This window comes from Lissotriton vulgaris, chromosome 2_1 (assembly GCF_964263255.1).
Source record: "Lissotriton vulgaris chromosome 2_1, aLisVul1.2, whole genome shotgun sequence".
Classification (NCBI taxonomy): Eukaryota; Metazoa; Chordata; class Amphibia; order Caudata; family Salamandridae; genus Lissotriton; species Lissotriton vulgaris.
In genome coordinates this window covers 58,788,060-58,808,897 of record NC_141687.1, presented here as the reverse complement: position 1 = coordinate 58,808,897, position 20,838 = coordinate 58,788,060, and the positions used below count along the sequence as shown (strand labels likewise).

The following is a 20,838-nucleotide window of genomic DNA, read 5'->3' as shown; positions in this document are numbered from 1 at the left end:
CACACAATTTGGTTACACGATGAGAGGTCTGAGATCCAGTATTTGCCACCACATCTCCACAGGCTGCATGCAGAGTGAGCTTCTCTCAGCACAATAACATTGGCTGAGAGGTAGGATGGTCATTATACTCTTACATTAGTTGCTTTGTTGAATTGTTAAGGGAAGCAAATATATCTGAAAAATAAAAGGGAATTCTTTTAGGATGGTATGAGGAGGGTCACACTATGTCCTGCATTCGATTCGCCAATGTTGCACCATTCGAGTAACATTCAACACATTCAGAGATTTTAAGATTTTGAAACTGGAAATATACAGCTTTTTGTCTGAAAGAGGCCAAAGCTTTTGTGTCAGATTCCCAATTAAAAAACATTCATTTCAGGTTACTTTTCTGCTCTCCCCTTATTCCATGCAGCCGGAGCTCAACAGTTCATTGCACAATGGCATTACTTCATCACCACTTAAAAGCTCATTGGTGGTACCTGGCGTGCACCAAACAATAGAAGTATGAGAATTGCCCGCTGCTCCTGTCACTATTACCTTAAGGCTTAAGCCAACTTGTACGAAAGCATATGCTCCAGTACTGGAGGCCACTGTGGCATGCAGAATGTTGCCAGTCAAAGAATACGGACCCTGGTAGGGATAACAGTTATTTCAAATCACTCTTATTAAATCACACTATTCCAATATTTCCAATTTATTCTATTTCCTTAATGCACGAGTTTAAGGAAAGGTGCAGTGCTTCTATTCTTTAGATTGTGCCAAAATGTAAACTGCCTTTCTCCTTCCAAAGGCTCTACTTACCTGTTGAGACTACACCCAACACTTGGATGGACATACCCGGATAGTGTCCGAAAGAAACGTCTTGGACGCTCAGTGTGGCACATACATTCATTAGGGTGGGGAATTTCACATTAAAAGTGCTTTAGATTTGAAGAAAAATTGCTAGCCTCCCCCAAAAATACAGAGTTCTTGGAAGGCAGAGGTAATGTCTGGTTGAATCTGTACAGTTCGGTTTAGTTTTAGAGAACACTCTGTCCTGCTGCAGATCCCTTTAATCTTCCTTGTAAAGGAAGCAAAAGATTTACAAGCCACGCAAGGCCTGCGTTCAGTATATATAAAGCAACCAGTGCCAGAACTCTACTTTATAATAATTTTGTGGGATGTTAGTCGAGGGCGTTGTCACTGGTGCCTCAAATCAATTTTCCGTAGAGTAGAAAAAGGGCATAAGAGTTTGGGGGCAGATTCTTTGCGCCTGGGCCTCATGCCAATGCTTCTGCTGGGGCATGCAAGGAGGGAGCAGTGCTCTCTGTACTCTCCAGCTGGACTTCATGCAGGTGGACAGTAGGTGCACTGGGATCCTTGCCAACACCTTCCTGAGGATCAACAGCAGCTTTCTCAGGGTGGTGGCGCCGGATATGCTTGATGACCTGGAACTTCTGCTTTGCCTTGTAGGGGCAGTAGCGACAGAAGAAGGGGTGTTCTTTTGTGTGAGTGAGGTAGTGGTGGCGCAGGCCAGCGGCCCAACGGAAGCCTCGTAGGCAGACGTTGCAGACATAGGGCTTGTCCTCGCTGTGTTTTTTCATGTGCGTCTTCAGCAGGAAGCGAGTCTTGAAGGCCTTGCCGCACTGCTCACAGATGAAGGCGCGTGTGTCCCGGTGCCGGGTCTCCTTGTGGATCCGAAGAGCATCTGCCCGATTGGTACAGTACTCGCACTCATCACACTGGTATGGTTTATAGCCTGGAAGAAATTAGGCAAATTGTTGACATACAAGGTCATAGGTGTTCAATCACAAAATGAATAATACTATAAATGCAGACAACTTTCAGACAAATGCTTCTGCTTCTTTAATACATACTTAAACTAGCCGTATTGGCTGTAACTGAACGCAATTTCATGAGATATCAAAACAAAATAACTTATCTGCAAATTTCTAGTATCTCATTTCAGATGCTCCATGATAAACAACACTCAAAGTGGTAATCTTAATAGTCCTAAAACAAATAAAAAAAATTAAGAGGAGCCACTATGTACTGAAATATTTGGTATGCCAGATATTGCATTCATTCCAATATATTGTTAGGGACATAAAAAAAGAACTCTCAGGCAATACAAATGCTAGAGTTCTATGAATCCAGGTGATAGAGGAAAGGAAACAGGAAACATCAAAGTCTCAACAAACACGTTGCCCTTGAAAATGTATGGTTGCATTTACTTATTATTGTAATGTGTTTCACTAAAACAGAGTGACTTATGAGGCAAAAGGAAAGATCTTCGCCCTTTATCTGTAGCTATACCTTGAAGATTAATTACTCTTAGCACCTGTAGATCCCCTGCCTAAGACGCAAGGACCAGATTTTTTTTTTTTTTTTTTGGTGCAAGACGTTTATTTAGTACCGTTAAGTATACACAGCATACTGCCACAACCCGGAGGCCGGCTGCTATAGCACATTTCAGTAATCACAAATAAGCATCAGCAAAAAGTCAATATTGTGTTGCGGAGCTGTATACATAAAAAATTGGCATCAGTAACAGCACAGGTACAGGAAGCATATAAATGCGTCTTACTTTTGTCGTTTTTTGGTTAAAAAAGAGAACAATGAAAACAAACAAAACAACATCGTCATGAGCGTGCGCACCACAAACAAGCAGATTTCGGAGGGGGGGGGGGGGGGAGGGGGAACAGCATCCCGCAGCAACCAGGTGGAACATGGGTGGGCAAGGCATACAGGTGAGTGAAGCAACAAGGACAGTTCAGAGACATGGCAAGGGGGGTAAAGTGCATAGTGCAGTCACAAGGCATACAAAGGTGCAGGTAGGTCCAAAGCAGTTCAGCACCCCTTCTTCAGCACACCTAGAACAACGTTACAGATCACAATTCATCGTCACTCGGTGCTTCCGTTATCAGGTAGCATTGCAGCGGGGCCCAGATATCAGTCGGCCTGGATGATAGCGGCAGCAACTCCGCATACGTGTGCAGTTGTTCCTGACAATACACCAGGTCCCGTATCCATTCCTTAAATTTGGGCGCCCTGCCTCTGCCCCATCTACAGGCCACCCTCCGCTTGGCTAGCAACAAGGCCAACGCGACATACTTGCGGTGAGCCGCCTGCAGGGGTACGACCCAACCCAATAGTGCCACCTCAGGAGTTGGCGGCACCGTAGCATTGATCATTGTAGAGAGGGCCTGAAATACTAGATCCCAATACTGACGTACAGTGGCACATTCCCAGGCAAGATGTAGAAAGTCAGCTCCAGGGGCTCCACACCGATCGCAATTATCAGTGTCTCGCAGCCCAAACCTGTGTAATCGAGCCGGGGTATAATACAATCGGTGCACAAATTTATAGTGAATAATTCTATACCTGCTGCTGGATGAGATACGTTCTGTCTGTAGTAAGCTAAATTCCCATTGTTGATCGGTGAGTGGGGCAGGCAGCTCTTGATCCCACTTCGCTTTGGCAGGAAGTGTGGTGAAGTCAGTGTGTGTTCTAACTGATCTGTACAACGTGGACACTAGCTTATATGGATGCGCAAGTTGCATCATGTGTTGCAGGGGTATGAGGATCGGTGGCTCGCGCGGAAAGTCAGGTGTAAGGGCCTGTAGCCCATGTCGCAGGCGCATGTAGTAAAACACCTCTAGTGAGGTAGGGTGTATGGTGCCAAACAAATGATCCCTCGTGCGGAACTCGCCATCATGATATAGATCCCCCCACGTTCGGACATGGATTTTAGACAGTAAACGCTGGAAGCCAGTTTCCTGCAGCAGCTGCAATTGTGGGTGATAAGCCAGGGGCATACATGGAGCGTAGAGGAACTGCAGCCCCAGGGAGGCACAAATGTGTAACCAGGCCGTTATAGTGCTAGATAAAGTGTTCGGGGTCTTATCCCTCCCCTCAACAACGGCATACAGAGCTCCCTCGATAGGCGTGGGGTGCGCCAGCCAGTGTTCCGCAGCCAGTTGTGGCATGTATCTCGGCTGTCTTACCCAGAAGTAAGCATAGTGCGCCTGGGCTGCCCTGAAGTACAGCTCAAAATCAGGTACACCGAACCCTCCCCGCACATAGGGCCGTGTCAGAATCTCCCATTGGAGCCTAGCTTGCTTTCCACCCCACACCAATTTGAGCATTTCAGACCTCAGTTTCTTAAAGAAGTATGTACCAGGATGGAAGGGTATGTTGAGAAACAGGTAAAGCAGCTGCGGAAGTACAACCATTTTAATCAAAGAAGCCCTGCCCGCCATTGACAGGGGAAGTGACACCCACCTCGTGACCTGGTCTTCAATTCTACCAACGGCAGTGCCATAGTTCGCTCTCATAAGCGCTTCCCGGTCCCTCTCAATGTGAACCCCAAGGTACTTAAAATCACCCTCAGTCCAAGTGAGCGGGTATTCCAATGGGAAGGCCTGTGTGGCCGCCGTGAGGGGGAATATGCACGATTTGGTCCAATTTATCTGCACTCCCGAGAGAGTCCCGAATCTAATGAATTCCCTAAGTATGGGGTGTAGGTTGTCCCGAGGGTGCCGGACATACAGCGTGATATCGTCCGCGTACATGGATATGAGTATTTGCCGCTGGAAGCAACGCAGCGCGCTATCCTTATAATGTTGCCGCAGTTTGGCAGCAAGGGGTTCCGTGGCGATTGCAAAGAGCAGGGGGGACAGAGGGCACCCCTGCCTCGTACCCCTAGAGATCTCAAAGTCAGTGGAAAGCTGCCCATTAATAAGGACTTTGGCCGTGGGCCGTGTGTAGAGCAGTTTTATCCAGGAAACGAAGATGGCCGGGAATCCCATGCGGTTTAGTACCCCAAAGACGTAATCCCACTCCAGGGAATCAAATGCCTTGGTGGCATCCAAAAAGACGGCCGCCATGGGCAGGTCCTCATGCACAGAGTCGTACACAGAAAAAAAGGTGCGTAGATTGTGGGATGTAGCCCTCCCTGGAACAAAGCCCGCCTGATCCGGGAGGATCAGGTTAGGCAGCAGTAAGCTAATTCGGGTGGCAATGAGCTTTGCGAGAATTTTCACATCACACGTCAATAAAGAGAGGGGTCTATATGAGTCGCAGTGCGATGCAGATTTCCCGGGCTTGAGTAAAGAGATGATAAGCGCAGTTCTCATTGATGCGGGGAGATGCCCCACCTCCAGAGCGTCCTCATAGACCTCCCGCAGTACCGGGGCCATGAATTCAATGTACGTCTTGTAGAATTCAATAGGGATGCCATCTAGGCCTGTGGCCTTGCCTGATTGCATACTCATAATCGCCTCTTTTACCTCGTCCAGCTCAAATGGGGCACTCAAAAACGCCCGTTGAGCGTCACTCAGCCAACCAAGCGCGACATCCGCAAGGTAGTCGTCCAAAGGTGGGCCCCCCAGTCCCTTAGAGGTGTACAGCTTACTGTAATGGCCCACGAACTCGTTAAGGATTTGCGTGGAGTCGCGGAGCAGCAGCCCCTCGGCTGTTTCTAGCTCTAGTATAGTAGTAGGCGCCCTTGCAAGCCGGACCGTAGCCGCCAACACCTTCCCAGGCCTATCTCCTTCTCCATATTTCCGCGCCACCCAGTATTTATGTCTAAATTTCGCCTCACGTGCAGCTTCCTCGGAATATTCAGTAACCAAATCTCGAATCTCTGCCAGAGTGTCGCTAGTGGGGCGCGCTCGGAGGGTCTCTTCCGCCCGGCTCAGTTTTACTTCTAGCGCCTTCAAACGGTTCAGGATAGCTTTAAGCACCCCCGAGCCCTTCGCAATGCAGAAACCCCTTAGTGTGACTTTGAAGGCATCCCAGACTGTCTCCACTGCATCCACAGACCCCTTATTTCTCTCAAAAAAATCTAAGCATTCCTCGCGCAGCGTCTCTCTAAATTCCTCATCTAACAGCATTGCGGCCTGCATGCGCCACGCGGTAACAGGAGGGCCTAGCTCAGCTCCGCGCATGGCGACCAGAACCGGGGCATGGTCCGAATAAGTCCGGGGGAGGTGTCGTGCATATGTGACAGTGGCATACATGTGCGTGGTCAGAAAAAAATAATCAAGCCTGGCCCAGGACCTAGCCTGCGCCGTGAAATGCGTTCCCTCCCCCCTCGGCCCGCAGTGTGCTCGCCAAGCATCCACTAGGTGATTCTCCTCCAAGATGGCGCGCAGCACCTCCCGCCATTTTGTGTAGTGGTGTGGGGCCGGGTGTGAGCGGTCCAGGGTCGGGTTCACAGTGACATTGAAGTCCCCCCCCCATATTATGTGTTGTGACCCCGCCTCCAGTATAGCAGCCCAGAGTGTCTCAAAGTACTGCGGGTCGTCCACATTGGGGCCATAACAACACGCAAGGGTGACCGTCACACGGCCCAATCTGCCCCATAGCAGGCAATATCTCCCTTGTACATCTGATTTCATGCCAGCCATGTGGAAGGGCGTTGACTTTTTAACCAGGATTGCAGTACCACGGGCATAGGAGGAATACGAGGAGAACACAGTACTCGAGGCCCATCTACTACCAAAGGCTGGCAACTTGTGGGGTGCAAAGTGCGTCTCCTGCAGAAACGCTATGTGAACATTATGTCTGTCTAAATACCCCAGAACGTGGCGTCTCTTCCGATGATCCCCTAAGCCCCGCACATTCCAAGTAAGAACATTCAGACAAGTGTCCCCCATCCCAACATCTTTCCATATAACAGAACAATCCGACTGCACCAACAGTCCTCACAGTTAGAATTACCAGCGGCCCACAGTAACCCCGGCCACCACAAATAGCAGTCCCTGAACCCCCCCCCCCATAGCAAAGACAGTAGACCAGCCCACCCCAGGACGGGTGGAAGGTCGATGAGGTAAAGGTGCACACGCTCGACTACAAGACGAAAACTTAAACCCAGTGCAAACCCAGGCATCCAACACTAGAAATCGTAACCGTTGCCATTCTAAAGAACTTCCCCCCTCCCCCACCCACTGAAGCGCCCCCAACTTGCCAGTACCCTGTGCCCACCCCCCTCCCCGATCAAACCCGCAACAGCCCAACAGTAAAAGTGCATTGAGCAAGTCCAGTGGGGTACACCCATTCGGGGTTCTAGAGGTGCACCGTTGTCCACCCCCGCCTCTCCTCACCGCAGTTGCCGCCATTCTTACCGTCCTTGTCCGGGCGAGTGAGTCAGCATGGGGGGGTGGGGGCCTGGCATGCTACAGGGCCTGCAGCACCACCCAGCCCTACTCTCCTGGGGGCCATATCAGGAGCAGTAATCCAAAGAACAAAAACATATATCAACGAGTCATCAATAACGAAAGCGACGAAACCCAGTTCATTCCGCACCAGAATCGTGTCCGCCATCCGCCTGTGCAGCTCTTTTGTCCCTTTTCGGCAGGGTCTTGATGTACTCCTCGACCTGTTGCGGGTTCAAGAAAAAGTGTTGCGTGCCCTGGTGGGTCACGCGGAGCTTGGCAGGATAAAGCAATGCATAGTCAATGTTCAGTCCTCTCAGTTTTCGTTTCACGGCTAGAAACTTCCTTCGCTGTTCCTGAACAAGCGGAGTAAAGTCCGGATAAATGGAGAAGGACACTCCCTCATAATTTAGGTTTTGATTCGCCCTCGCTGCTTTCAATGCCGCATCCCGATCACGGTAGTTCAGCAGGCGTGCTATGATCGGCCTCGGTGGAGTGCCTGGTTGAGGTTGAGGTCCAAGGGAACGATGGGCCCGCTCCACTATAAACTGTTTGGAGAGAGCCTCCTCTCCCACCGTGGCCATGAGCAAACGTTCTACATATAACTCCATACGTCCCGTGTTTGTGGATTCCGGAATTCCCGTAATCCGGACGTTGTTCCGCCTGCCCATCGCCTCCAATTCTTCGTTCTTGGCGGCGATCACCCGCAAAATGTTGTCCATGCGGGATAGTCGCGTGGCCTGCGACGTTGTGGCATCCTCCGTTTCGGATATGCGGCGTTCGGCCTCTGTTAGCCGTTCGTCGTGTACATCTATTCGTTGGACGATGCCGTCCATCCGGGCGGAGAGCCGGTCCACCTTGTCCACCACCGTGGCGAAACCTTGCCGCATCTCCTGAAGCATAGTTGCTATCTCCGGGACCAGGGGGGTTACCTCTGCCGCCGGGCTCCTCGGCGGCGCACTGTCCCCCGTCTGCTTCGTCCCCTTTTTTTGCGTCGCCGGTTCAAATTGCAGCTTGGGCTGCCGGGTATCTGGCTTCCCCATACCAGGCAAGCAACAAGCGCACCTCTGTGCCAAGCCGCTCTATGAGGAAGCGCACGCGTGGGCAACCACGGCGGTGGGTCCGATCCGACGCCTACTGTCCAATATAGGTCGGTTCCATGCAGTTGTACAACAGAATATCTTCAGTGCAGAAAGCAAGCTGCCGAGGCAGGGTCCCACTGCTAGTTCGAAGGGCCAGGCCCGCTTGGCGGAGGTGCGCGAGGCGTAGCGCGGCCTATACGCCACGTGTCAGTCCTGGGCGTTGCGTGCGGCACCACGCCGCCTACAGCGAGGTCGTAGCTCTCGGTCTCTCCCGCTCCAGACTGATCTCAATCTAGCTCCGTCCCCGAAGGTCGCAGGATCTCCAAACTCAGACAGAGTGTGCAGTAGATATATCTCAATCCCCCAGACCGTTTTCGGGCGGGTGGGCGCAGTTTTAAAGGATAAAAGGAAGGATAAGAATGCCAGGCAGCCGGAGCCACACTAGAGTGCGGCCATTCAGCTCGTGCGCCCTCTAGCGCCCCCCAAGGACCAGATTTACATTTTGGTGGATGGTTACTCCATCAGAAACATGACAGACATCCCGTCCGCCTTATTGAAAGTGCAAAGAGAGGGAAATGGCACGTCAGCAGCTCTATGGAGTGGAGTGTTGGCTGCCTACAGTGCAGGACCAGGACGAATTATGTATGACAGAGAGGTCTCCTCCCCTCGTATGTGCAGGGTCCACACACTGGATGCTGTAGACTGTGGAAAGAAGGACGTCTAGGATGTGTGAAAATGTGGAGAGGAACCATGTTTCTGTGATGACAATTACTCATTTTAACACAGGGCTCAAATCCAGAGTGATGGCAGCAGGACACAATTTACTGGCACACATTATATTAACTGCTTCAGAAGAAATGAGGAGCCTGCTCAGCTGAAATTCGAACCAGAGACGTACAGGTTATACAAATATCTCTGCTAAGAGTCAACTCGGTGAGCTACCAGCTTAGTAGTACATATTATGTCAAGAGCTTAGCAGATGCTCACCCTACAAATTCTAAAGCTTTCCAAAATCAAAACAGAGCGACCTCCAAGTGGTTTCTAAATAGGTGTGGCCCAGAACAAAAGCTGCAGATCTGCCTACTTGTCCAAAAAGTATTATCCCAGAAATCAAGCCATATAGAGAAAAAAATGTTTTAAAAAACATCCTTAGATTATGATAGACGAGGAAAGCAGAAAAGAAGAGGAATTCCCATTTGATGGCCTCCTAGTCAATGCATTACCTCTTTCAGTGCTAACATCGTTCGTCTTGGTAAGTCTTTCTTTCAGGTCCCCATTTCTTTGCAGTTACTAAATATGGTTCTATTTTCAACTGCGGAGAAGCATTTATTAAAGAAATAGGCCGTTACTAACATTCTACACTAGAAGCATCACTCCAATGTATAGTTTTAGCGAAATGCAGGTTTCATTATCCCAGTTACTAGAGAGGTCATATTAACAGCTTGGTGCTGGGGGTCCCCAACCACAGAAGCTGCTTGCCCTTCATGATGTCTGGAGACTGACCTGTGTGCTTGGTCATGTGGTACTTCAGCTGGTTCACCCACTTGCACTTGTAACCGCAGTCAGGGCAGAGGTATTTCCGCTCATCCTTGTGGATCCGCATGTGGTACTAGAGGGAAGAACGCGAGAGACATGCAGAGTCAGTAACTGGGAGCAACAGTTAAGCGTGGGCATCAGGTCACCCAGCAGCATGCAAGCGTATATCCAGGCATACGACAGCACAGGCATGCAATGTTCTTCCCAAGTTTATTACTTTAAACCCCACGCCCCCATAAAGCCAGAATCTTCGTGGGATCTGAGCTGTAGTACACTGAATTGCTAGTTTCGGATGAGGGCTGCCATATTTACATTTGGCAGAGCGGGGAGAGATCGTCCCACATACATTGGGCTAGAAGAGAAACAGAACATAAGGTGTCCTCAGCAGAATGCAGACATGATAGCCATTTCCACTTCATATACAATCTATTAATAGGATATAGACAAATCACGATCGCTTAATCAACTTTCTGCCTCCATTACATTTTGGTTCTGCTGCAATGGCATGCAAAACATTTTTTGTATTGAATTTATTAAACCTAAGCGAGAACACTATGTTTTCAAATGAATCCACTGAGCTCACAGAAATACAAATCCAATTTTTCAACAGGACATGGACGCTATAATGTTGCATTTGTCACCTTTATTCAACTCTAACCGGCAAAGAAAGGCAAAGAACAAAAATACACCCAGACTGCTGATATATCAACCACCACTCAGCAGCTACAGTAGGCCACAGCATACCTGTTGCAACCTCCAATTCTGCTGGGCTGTAAGTTTAATAGGTTTTTTTCAGTACTTCAAAGGCTTTCGGAAGTACCCAAGCTTTCCTTGAGACAACAAGACGTGAAAGAGTGTTTGTATACCATTCGGCCGGTTATGTCTCCATGGGGCTTCACTCCACTGAGGACAGTAGTGGTCACGGCTCAGTGGGCCATGGGGTTTTGCTTAACTTTCCACCTGGTGACTTGTTCATATCAAAACACACCCATATTAAAACCAATCTGCTTCAAAATATAGATATTGGCATATTCTGAGAAACGTTTCATCTAACTCGAAGATAAAATATAGAATTAGAATTTCTGTTTTTTCCAGGTAGAGAGACGTCCCAATTAAAAGTCATTCGTCCAAGATAAAAAGAGAATCAAGCCATACGTACAGCCCAATTTCACAGCTCAGATATTGAAGACACCAACTCAGAATGCTGGTATGCTTTTAATGTCCATGCAGGACAACATTCTAGCCTCGCTGCATTATAGCACTTTACAGAGATTGGACACCTTACATCTTTTCTAAGATCTCATATACAGTTGAAATAGAATTCTCAGTTTTTTACAGGAGGAGAATAAACCTGGTGGATAGAGTGCAGGACTTTTGATCTTAGTTATTTGTGGAAATATAGTAATTTCAGCTTCATTTTCCCCACAAAACCAGAAATAAATATGGATAAATACAGATAAAATTGGCAACAAATAAATGTGGATAAATACAGACAGAAATGGCAAAAAAATAAATACCATAAAACTGGGAGCCCTATTCATAATGTACCACATCATACTGGAGAAACCCATCTCACACCAAAACCCCCAAACTAAAGCTCCTAGGCTCACTAGGTTACTATGTTATTGGGTTTCTGCAGTGATTTGCCATGGAAATATATATGTTCACAACAAATTAATCGGTGAGAATGTATGGCAAATCACCAACATACTCAAGCACCATGTTGCACACGCTCATCTTTTTCCTCACGCACCAAAAGCTACAAGCAATGAGGCTTTGTGGTGAACTTAAGTTTCCCATGAATTTGGAAGATTCGGCTGTTAGCCTGAGACTATCCCCTAAAGCAGGGTTTTTTTTGGTTGCAATTTTATAAAGCTTTACATGAGTACCAGTTCAATTGCAGAATTCCAAGTAATGTTGTCGGTCGCCCGCTGCAAACTCAAAAATGTGCAATATGCGGCAGAGGCAGATTCATTGAGAATATATGAAGGCCCCAGTATCGCTCGCTCGCTACGGTGAAGTATCACAATCATTTTACGCCCCACCACTTGCAAATGTCACCATGAACCGCCACTGGAAACTTATGAATGACGACAAGCGATGGATCAGGAGTCTCTCTGTATGCAATCATCATCATGTATATATAATATAGCAGGTCTCACTTCTTACCTTAAGAAGTTAACCAACTTATGCTAAACAACAACGAACGGGCCCGCGTCCCGAACCGACTCCCGACTCCACCCTCCTCCTGGCCAGGGAGCGCGCGGACGGGTGCATGCTGCGTCACAGTGCTGTTAACTGCAGAGCGTGGGCTGGCCAAAATGATGTCAAGGGCCGTCATTGATAGCATTTTCGCGCGCTATCAGATTGACGGCCCTGGGACCCACATCATTAACGGCCTAGCCTGGCGCCCGCGCACTGCGCACGGCACCACCACCACTAAGGCACCACCAGGCTAGGTGGTCACTAAGCTAGGTGGTGAGGTGCGTGCACGGTGACTGACGGACTGCCTTACTGTAAATTATTGCCGCGGGTGCGCGCCGCGCTTTTTTTTACCTAATTTCATGATGGGCCGGCCGGCGGTGGGCCCCCTGTTCTGCGATCTACTGCGGGCACGGCGGCGGGGCCCCCAGGAGCGCAAGGCCCTGGGCAGCTGCCCATACTGCCCATGCCTAGGACCGGCCCTGGTTCCAGCACTCTTTAGAGTCAGATGCTAGTCAGGCTAGGATCTCTTGCGTGTTTCGTGGCAATTTGAAGTGGAAGGTAAAAGCTTACTAATAGGTTTTATATTTCATAACATACATCACTTACACAGCTGTATTAGATCGTAGTCTCGCTGCTATAATTTCTTACAGAACATGGGTAAACTAATGGAAACGTGGAAAGGTAATAAACACATTTGAAGAAAAGGTTTTTCTGCAGTCTTATAAAGGACAACATAGCATTAGAACACCTTTATTCTGATCCGGCTCATGTTTAACCCCATGGTATATAGCCTGTACATCATTTGGGCATCCTACAGGAACCTGTCCTGCTCCCCTATTGCCTGTAGACCCTGCTGGATTCCAGAGCGATGTTATTTGGTGTTCCTATTTAGGACTCTATAAAGGCGAGCACGTCTCTGCCAATGGTCCATTGCCTAACCTAGCAGCTCACTCGGACACGTTTTTCAGAGAAAGAGTAACAGCCTCCTGGACCCGAGAACTCAAGGTCCTGCATTGACATCTGCAAATCTTTCAAATCTCCCCTCAGAACTGCATAGATACAAGGGTGCTGCTTTTAGATGTCCAAGAACTTCCTCTCTGAGCCTGGTACAGCTATGGTACACAAAAGGTGTAGACGCCACAAAGTACAGAAATTATGGAACTAACTGCACTTGATCAGTGACACGGTTAGTAAGAACAGGTTCGTACAAATCTGGTGTGGAAGTGATGTACACTGGACCGAGCAGCAAACCATCCAGCAGCTCTCCTCTTAATACAGCCTTACAGGCAGTCAGGAAGAGAGACCCTTTCTAAAAAATGCACCAATCCACCATCTAGTGGGTTTCTGTGTGGCTAGTGTAGCAAAGAGGCACCATCCTGTGGGATTCCTCGTCTGCAGCTGCACCTGGAGCTGCATTTGTTTTCAATCACTTCATTCTGAGTGCTGTCCTGGATGTAAATCCACCAAATGTAAACTGATACAAGCAGCACAGTACATCGTACAAAAGGCAGATGGTGCTCTTTTAGGACACTTAGAATAACAGGCTCCATCATGCTGTTCCTATGGTGGAGTAAATTCCGCTGGTAGAATCTTCTCCAGATTTCGTGCTTCCTCCCACAACTTGAAAACTTTCCATCCCACATCCTAATGGTAATGCCACAAGACATTTATTTTGGGGCTTCTGAGTGGAGTGTTTTTTTTTCTTTATATGTTTTTTTGGAAAGCAAATAAAAAGTAAAAAGCAGTGGAGAAAGAAGGAAGCAACAATGGAGCTCTTAGTATGCAACCAACCAAACTAAGTTACAAAGGGATTTTTCTAAATAATTCATGCAAGTGCAGTTTACATAGCAAACTATCTCTAACCAGTGATACCAAAGTTGCTGGGGAGACATTTTTGCTTTATTAAAAGAGCCAAGACTTGAGTTGCTATGAGAAGAGTGACAGAGACTTGTGTATAAGTAACTTGACAGGAAGTATAAAGCTGACCACTCAAAAGATACTGAAAAAAACCTGAAGAATCTGGCCTGATTTGACAGCCAGGAGTGAATGTTCAGGTAGGTGTATGAAAGATAGTCTTGTTGCTTATGTGGGGTTTAGGGGTAGATCCAGGATTGGCCATGATATGGTAAGCAGGTCACTTTTTCCATGGTATTCTTTCACATTGGAAGGACCTATGGGCAAGAGAGACATGAATTCTTCTAAGTTCCCTTCAAATTGAAGCAGTTGCAAGCTACCCATGTACAGGTTCTCCAATATTAAACACGCTAGACTAGAGGATGATGGAACAGTCCTTTCAAGAACAGATCATCACACCTCATACTCATCTCTTCGGGGAATAGTAGGAGGTCTGCTTTTCTACTGAATGAAGGTTCTTATTGCTTTGGCTCCAAACATGACTTGAAGACATTTTTCGTTTAAGATTCAACACAGTCATTCACCACTGCCATTTATCTACAGCCTGGACTTTTTCTGTCTAACTTGGAAGACCTACATGACCAATTAATGAAAGCACACTTTTTCTTTCCACATTTACATTAAGCTTCAACAGCTCTTATTTCCCACAGCCTTTATATCGGTCCAGCTTCTAAAAACTAATTTCAAATGTGTTCCTTTGTCCTTCATTTTTGTGGATGCTCTACTTACGTAAAGCATCCACTGCATGGCTCTATTATCAGAACTAGCCTTCTTGTTATGGACTTATCTAAATGAGATTCAAGTGCTTGGCATATTTAAACCCCTCAAGAAGGAGGCATTCTTTCCCACACAACCATTCCAATTCACTTACCATAACCACATCTCAGCTCTACTGGTCAGGAAAGTCTTAATACCATCAACTTTCCAAGCCCTTCCTATGTAAAGTGCGGGTCAAAGAAAGATCAACAAGAGTGTGGATAATAATAAAGCAACTGGAAGTGAACCTGGGCTGGCCCACAGATCAAGCAATGCAAATTTGTTGAACACCACATTCACCGGTGCTCTTTCAAACACAAGAAAGAATTATGGTGGGAAAATTCAAAGAAACCATCTTCTTGAACTGGCAGGATCCCTTCCAGGGACTTCGGGAGCCTTAAAGAGACTTCTAAGGTATGATCGACTCCATCTGGACCACCCTCTGTTTTTCTTAAAGGGTTTGGACCCCTTTTGACAACTCTGACTTTGATTTACATATATACTTTCCTAGATGTCTCATCAAAATGATTACAGTATCTTACTAAGCTCATTTCCACTGCAAACAGGTCCCGGTGACATATTTTGAGCATCACAAATCAAACACCTCAATAAACAGAACCACCATGCCACCCTTTGGCCACTGCCAACCACTTGGTGGTTAGCGATGTTGCAGAAGTATATAGGCATTAGCATAATTCAGACAATTACAGGAAGTGACAACAATAAACTCTAATCATCACAGTGGAGCCAAGGTATTCCGGATTTACACTAATCCTTGGAGCCTCACCAAGTTCACCCAGCCCCCAGGGCTTACCATCCCTTGGTACAAAATGTACTTTGCCACTCCGTTTACATTTCAACTTTGCCCATTTGCCTCAGGAGTTTTGATTGCCCCTCAGTGACCTCTCCTGGCACAGAAACATTTAATCTCTGCAGGGGTTAAGTCTATGGCTTGCTGCTCTTCTCATCTAGTGTTAAATGTAACATGGTATGCACTCTCACATCCAAAACACACGCAATTAGCCAGGCTCACTCCACAGTGCTCTAGCCAGTATTGTGTAAACTACGACCAGTAACCCCTGGACATAACTGCACTCTGATACAGTATTTTTTATAGCACTTTGAACTCCATTCATGACATTTCTAAGAAGAGTGAATAACCAGTGTTGCTGTTGTAGAAGCTAATGGCACTCAACTTACCAACTTCGGAAGGATCAAAGTCCTTGGCCATGCCTGTGTTCAAGCGTGAGACCTGCAGATCACAGCCAATGTCAGTGGTGAGGATTTAGCTTACACAGGGATAATTCGAGCAACATAATGTATCATGGTACAAAAGTATGCCAAGATGAGGAATAGTGGCAGAACCCTGCTCTGCAAACCCAATGTGTGACAACCATGATTGATACTGGTCTAATAAAGGAACTCCCAGTGGCTTACCCCCAGCCATGGAACGAATGGCATACCGAAGCCTGCCTAACACCAACGCAGGTACCCTTCTCATTTCCCTGGTTCTGCTTCCTTGGTTTTCCGATGAAGATAGATGGGAGATCTGGTGACAGTCTTTCCTCTCCCAATTCATTAGGATGATTTTTTGGGATCAGTGATACCTCTATAGGAACAAACCAGCCAGTAATCAATGGTAAAGGGTTCTGAGGTGTTTCCCTTTGTCAAGGGTGGACAACCTTCAGCAGAGAGTTAGGATTTCTCTATATGTATCTACAACATTTCGAACTCTCGCCTGCCTGTTTATGGCACAGTATGGACAAAGCATTCAGATATTTAAGGCACGATGCTAGGGGCTGTGGTCATTATAACAAGATGGGAGAAAGGTTTTTTTCCAGTCAGTTGCCCGACCATTCAAGAAATTCTGCATGCTACAAGATCATTCCTTTAAGAAGTCTGCATCCTACAAGAAAAACTTCCTAATGAATTGAGAAAGGAAAGACTGTCACCAGTTCTACTATCCATCCCCATCGAAAGACTGAGAAAGGGGTGGTAGTATTCTTTGTTCCATGCATGACATTCTAGTATAACTGCCAGACTGCTCATAAAGACTCATATGACTTTTATCAGAACCAGGAGAAAATTAGTAGGCTGCCTCCATTGGTGTTATGCAGGGTTAGGTGTGCCCTTCTTTAAATGGCAGGGGCTAAGCCACTGGGAGCTCCTTTATTTCACAGGTAATATAAACAGCGCAAGGTCTGCGTCAAGATACAGTTGCTCAGTGGACATGTCTGCTATCACGGATGGGAAGCAAATGCAAGGCTGCACATTACTGATGAATTGTCATACACAACATCCTGACACATTTTAGTCAGCTGAACTCCCTTTGGTTAAGGTCAGCGTCTGAGGCTTCTGGAAAGCTAGCTTTGCTTCATTAAGCAGAGCACTGCACCAGATGCTGCACTCCCTTTCATACCACACAAGTACACCAACCTGTCCAATGTGGAGTCTCCGATAAACAAGTCGGAGGTAACCAGAGCTCACCTTCAAGCGGGACGGATCAGCACAGGCATACACGCAGAGGTGGCACTTGTACGGCTTCTCCCCGGTGTGGATGCGGATATGCCACGTGATCTTTTGCTTGTTCTTGGTGGTATACTGACAATCTGAGCACTTGTAGGCTCGGGTGCCCCCGTGTCCCTTCATGTGGTGGTCGAGCACCAGCTGGTGGTGGCAGGCAAAGTCACAAAAGGGACAGCTGAGATTGCGCTCAACACCTTCACTAGGCTCATGCGCCTCCATGTAATGATGCACAAGTTGAGGCCGTTCTTTGGCTGCAAAGTCACAGAGCTCACAGTGATGGCTGAAATGGCTTTTTTTGTGGCCCTCCAGGTCATCACGGCTGTCGAACACCTCCTTGCAGGTGCCACACTGAAGGTGGGGGTGCTGTTTCTGCATGTGGTATTTCAGTGTGGTATCGCTGTGGCACACAAAGAAGCAGTGTTCACAGCTGAGGCAGATCTTCTCTTCATGCTTGCGCAAGCAATGCTGCTTCAAGGCCGTCTCAGAGCTGAATCTAGCCTCGCACTGGGAGCAGCTGAAGCGGAGTTCCCCGTTGTGGCAGCTATTCATATGCCTGCTTATGTCGTTCTGGTTGTAGCCGCTGTAGTCGCACAGGGAGCAAAAGTGAGTGGGCTTCTTCTCGTGCACCCGCAACTTGTGAATCCTCAGTTTGGAGTTCGTACCGAATGTCTGGCTGCATACGTCACATGCGATCCGCCCCACCCCTGTGTGTAGGGACTCATGGGCCTCTAGGCGGTAACGCCGAGTAGTGCTGAAGTTACAGTAGGTGCATTTGTGGGGCTTCACGCCCTCATGGCGGATCCTGATGTGCTGTTTTAAGCATCTGGACTGCTTGCAGGTAAACTCACAGTGTCTGCACCTCAGCTGTGGCCTCTTGCTGTAGAACTTCTTATGCAGCTGTTTGTGATGCTGCAGTGCGGTGGAAGACTTGCAGCTGAAGGAGCAGGAAGGACACTGGAACTCACCAGACTTCAAACAGCCTCTCTTCTTGTGAGTCTCCATGGCTCTCTCCTGGTAACAGGTAAAAGGACATTCAGGACAGAATAGACACTCTCCCTTGCCTTTCCTGGAACCGGCTTTCCTTCCCAGTTCAGAGGCACCTGGCAAGTAACTGACCAGATCAGTTTCACTCACATCTGTATCACCATCCTGTTCCTGGTCGCTATTCCCTTGGTCCGCATCCTCTTTGGAAGAGCCAGTGCCACTACCTCCTTCTGAGGTAGACTCCAGGACCATATGTTTCTCCATCTGATGAACTTTCAAAGTCATTTTTGAGCAAAAAACCTCTGGGCACATGTGGCACTTGAACTGTTGCAACTGTTTGCACGCTTCCTCTACATGGCAGATTATGGTTGAGATTCTGGAACACACGAAAGAACATCCACTGCAGTGATATTTCCCTTGCTGGAAAGTGTACTTGTGTGTGCTCGGGGGTGAACTAGGACATTCTGCTCCAGAGACATAGTTACTGCCAGGTGGCATTTCTCTAAGCAGTGCATCACATGAAAGATCCTCACAAACCACTTCCTGAGGGACACAGAGGTCAGCAAGGACCTTGCCTGCCGATTCTTGGAGATCCTCAACACCATTTTCAGAGCGCTGCGTTCCTAACACACTTTGGTTCTGTGACAGAGAGGATACAATTGTACATGCCAACTCTTTGGACACGCTCTCTAGTTGCAGCACACTTTCCCTTGTAGTTGGGCAACTTTCATGTTCCAAATGAAAAGGGGTCCTGGATTTGTTCTTTTTTTGGATGACTGGGCATCTTTTCATGATGTGGGTGTTCAAGCCCCTCTGCTGTTTAAAACTGGCACCACACTCCTTGCACAGCAGAGTGGACTTTCTACCCAGGCAGCCAGCTTTGGAGTGCAGGGACAGGGCCCGTTCCTTCCTAGTAATGTAGGAGCAGTTTTCGCATTTGAACACTTGGCCTTCAGACTGAAGCACAAGCATCTGCACCCTACCTTCCAGCATGAGGGACTCAGCCTGGTCTTTGTCTTGCTTTCGTAGGGCTTTAAGGGCAGAGTCAGATCTACTTTCTTCTTCCACGTCTTCTGAGAAAAAAGTTGGATCATCTTCAGTAAATGGAAGATTCTGCTCAGGAGCAGCAGAGCTGCAGACAGTCAGGTCAATCGTCAAAAGCTCTCCCGGCTTCAGCACACTGGCCCAGGACTCCTGAATATCAATGTTAATCTGTCCATCTGTTCCTAGGCCAGCATCTAACAAAGATTTTTCAAGAGCTGGTGGCTGCTTCTCAGAAAGACTATTCATGGCATCTGCTGCATTATCGATCACAATCCTTGCTGCACTAGAGACAACCACATTTTCTAATCCACTGCACTCTTCTGCAAGTGGCCCGTTTGACAGCTCAGAATCTTGAAAGCTATCCACAGCATTACTATTTTCTTCCATTACCAGTGCTTGCCCTGTGCCCAGGTCTGGATATCTAGTGGATGGTTCTTCACAGCTTAACGTCATCATGTCCTCAAACTCCACTGCTGTAGACTCTTTAGATAACTGCTTAGAAGCAGAGACTGAGTCATCCTGGGGGCCCATGCTCTCCAACGGCACGTTGCAGCTCGCAATGTTATCAAATGTGCGATCAGGATGGTGGGACTGGGGTTCCACAGAGGACATCTTTGAAAAATAGTCTGTGGGCCCACCATCCAAGGAATCTTGGGGTTTGAGCTGTGAATGTTCACTGCCAGACACAGCTACGTCATGGATCTGTGAAAAATCATTGTTATGGTCTTCTATGGGAGCCGATTTCCCTCTTTGACATGCATTCCTTCCAGATGTAGTCAGGTTGGCTTCTAATCTCAGGGCAGCACTAAGGTCATAGTTTATTAACACATCAGCAGAGTTTATCTCCTGTTCCTTGTTTGCATAGTTTTCTAGCCAGTCCTTGTCACCTGGAACGTAGCCATGAGTCTTCCGTTTATGCAAAAAAAGACTGGTGTTACTGAACGTCCGATATGTGCAAAGGGCGCAGCGGAACTCCTTCTGCTTGGTGTGCTTACAGTTTTCATGGTTGTGGAGGGCCTGCTTGTACTTACTTTGGTAGCTGCAGTACTGGCAATGGTATACTGGCATTTGGTAGTTCTGAGAATGCTTGGCCTGCTTATGCTTCTGCAGCTCATATTTGCGCTTGCAGGCAAAACCGCAAACTTCACAGATCAGGGACTTGCCTTGGTGGCGTAACTTGTGGCTGCTGAGCTGGTCAGCTCGATGGCAGCGGTAGGAACACTGATTGCAACGATATCTAAGAAGAAAAAAAAAGAGAAAAGAATGAGAATTGAAATGAAAACCACCGGCCCACAATTAAAGCAATCTTCCTTCTGCGACAAATTTTTATACAAACGTTTGCAAGTGCGATAATTACTTTAGAAATATCCTTCCAGAGAAACCTGTGATGCACCACAATACCAGATCCTTTGGTGCACAACAGTGCTTCTGTTGCAATAATATGAGGTGTAGGAGAGCAGGATCTGCTTCTTATGTTTACCCCCACTTTTTGCTGGTGTTTACACTATTTTTCGACCGGGCGTGCAAAAGGGACGTGGCAGCCCCCCCCCCTCCTCCCCCCGCACCGCAACACCGGAGACAGGACACGGGCTCTGGGGAGAGAAGTGACCGGAGGATGTGGCGCACCCAGGGGAGCGCCTGAAGGCAGCACT

General features: G+C 47.7%; 1 protein-coding gene across 1 annotated transcript in view; it reads right to left on the bottom strand.

The window, feature by feature from the left end:
- Positions 1–678: 678 nt before the first annotated feature.
- Positions 679–20,838, bottom strand: part of ZNF142 (zinc finger protein 142) — a 59,054-nt gene continuing 38,894 nt past the window's right edge. Inside the window, exons 7-9 of the mRNA XM_086954452.1 lie at positions 17,120–20,423; positions 9,725–9,830; positions 679–1,738 (exon numbers count right to left, since the gene is read on the bottom strand). Coding sequence (XP_086810578.1) covers positions 1,260–1,738; positions 9,725–9,830; positions 17,120–20,423 — 3,889 coding nt within the window. The 3' untranslated portion in view covers positions 679–1,259. The remainder of the gene's footprint in view (positions 1,739–9,724; positions 9,831–17,119; positions 20,424–20,838) is intronic.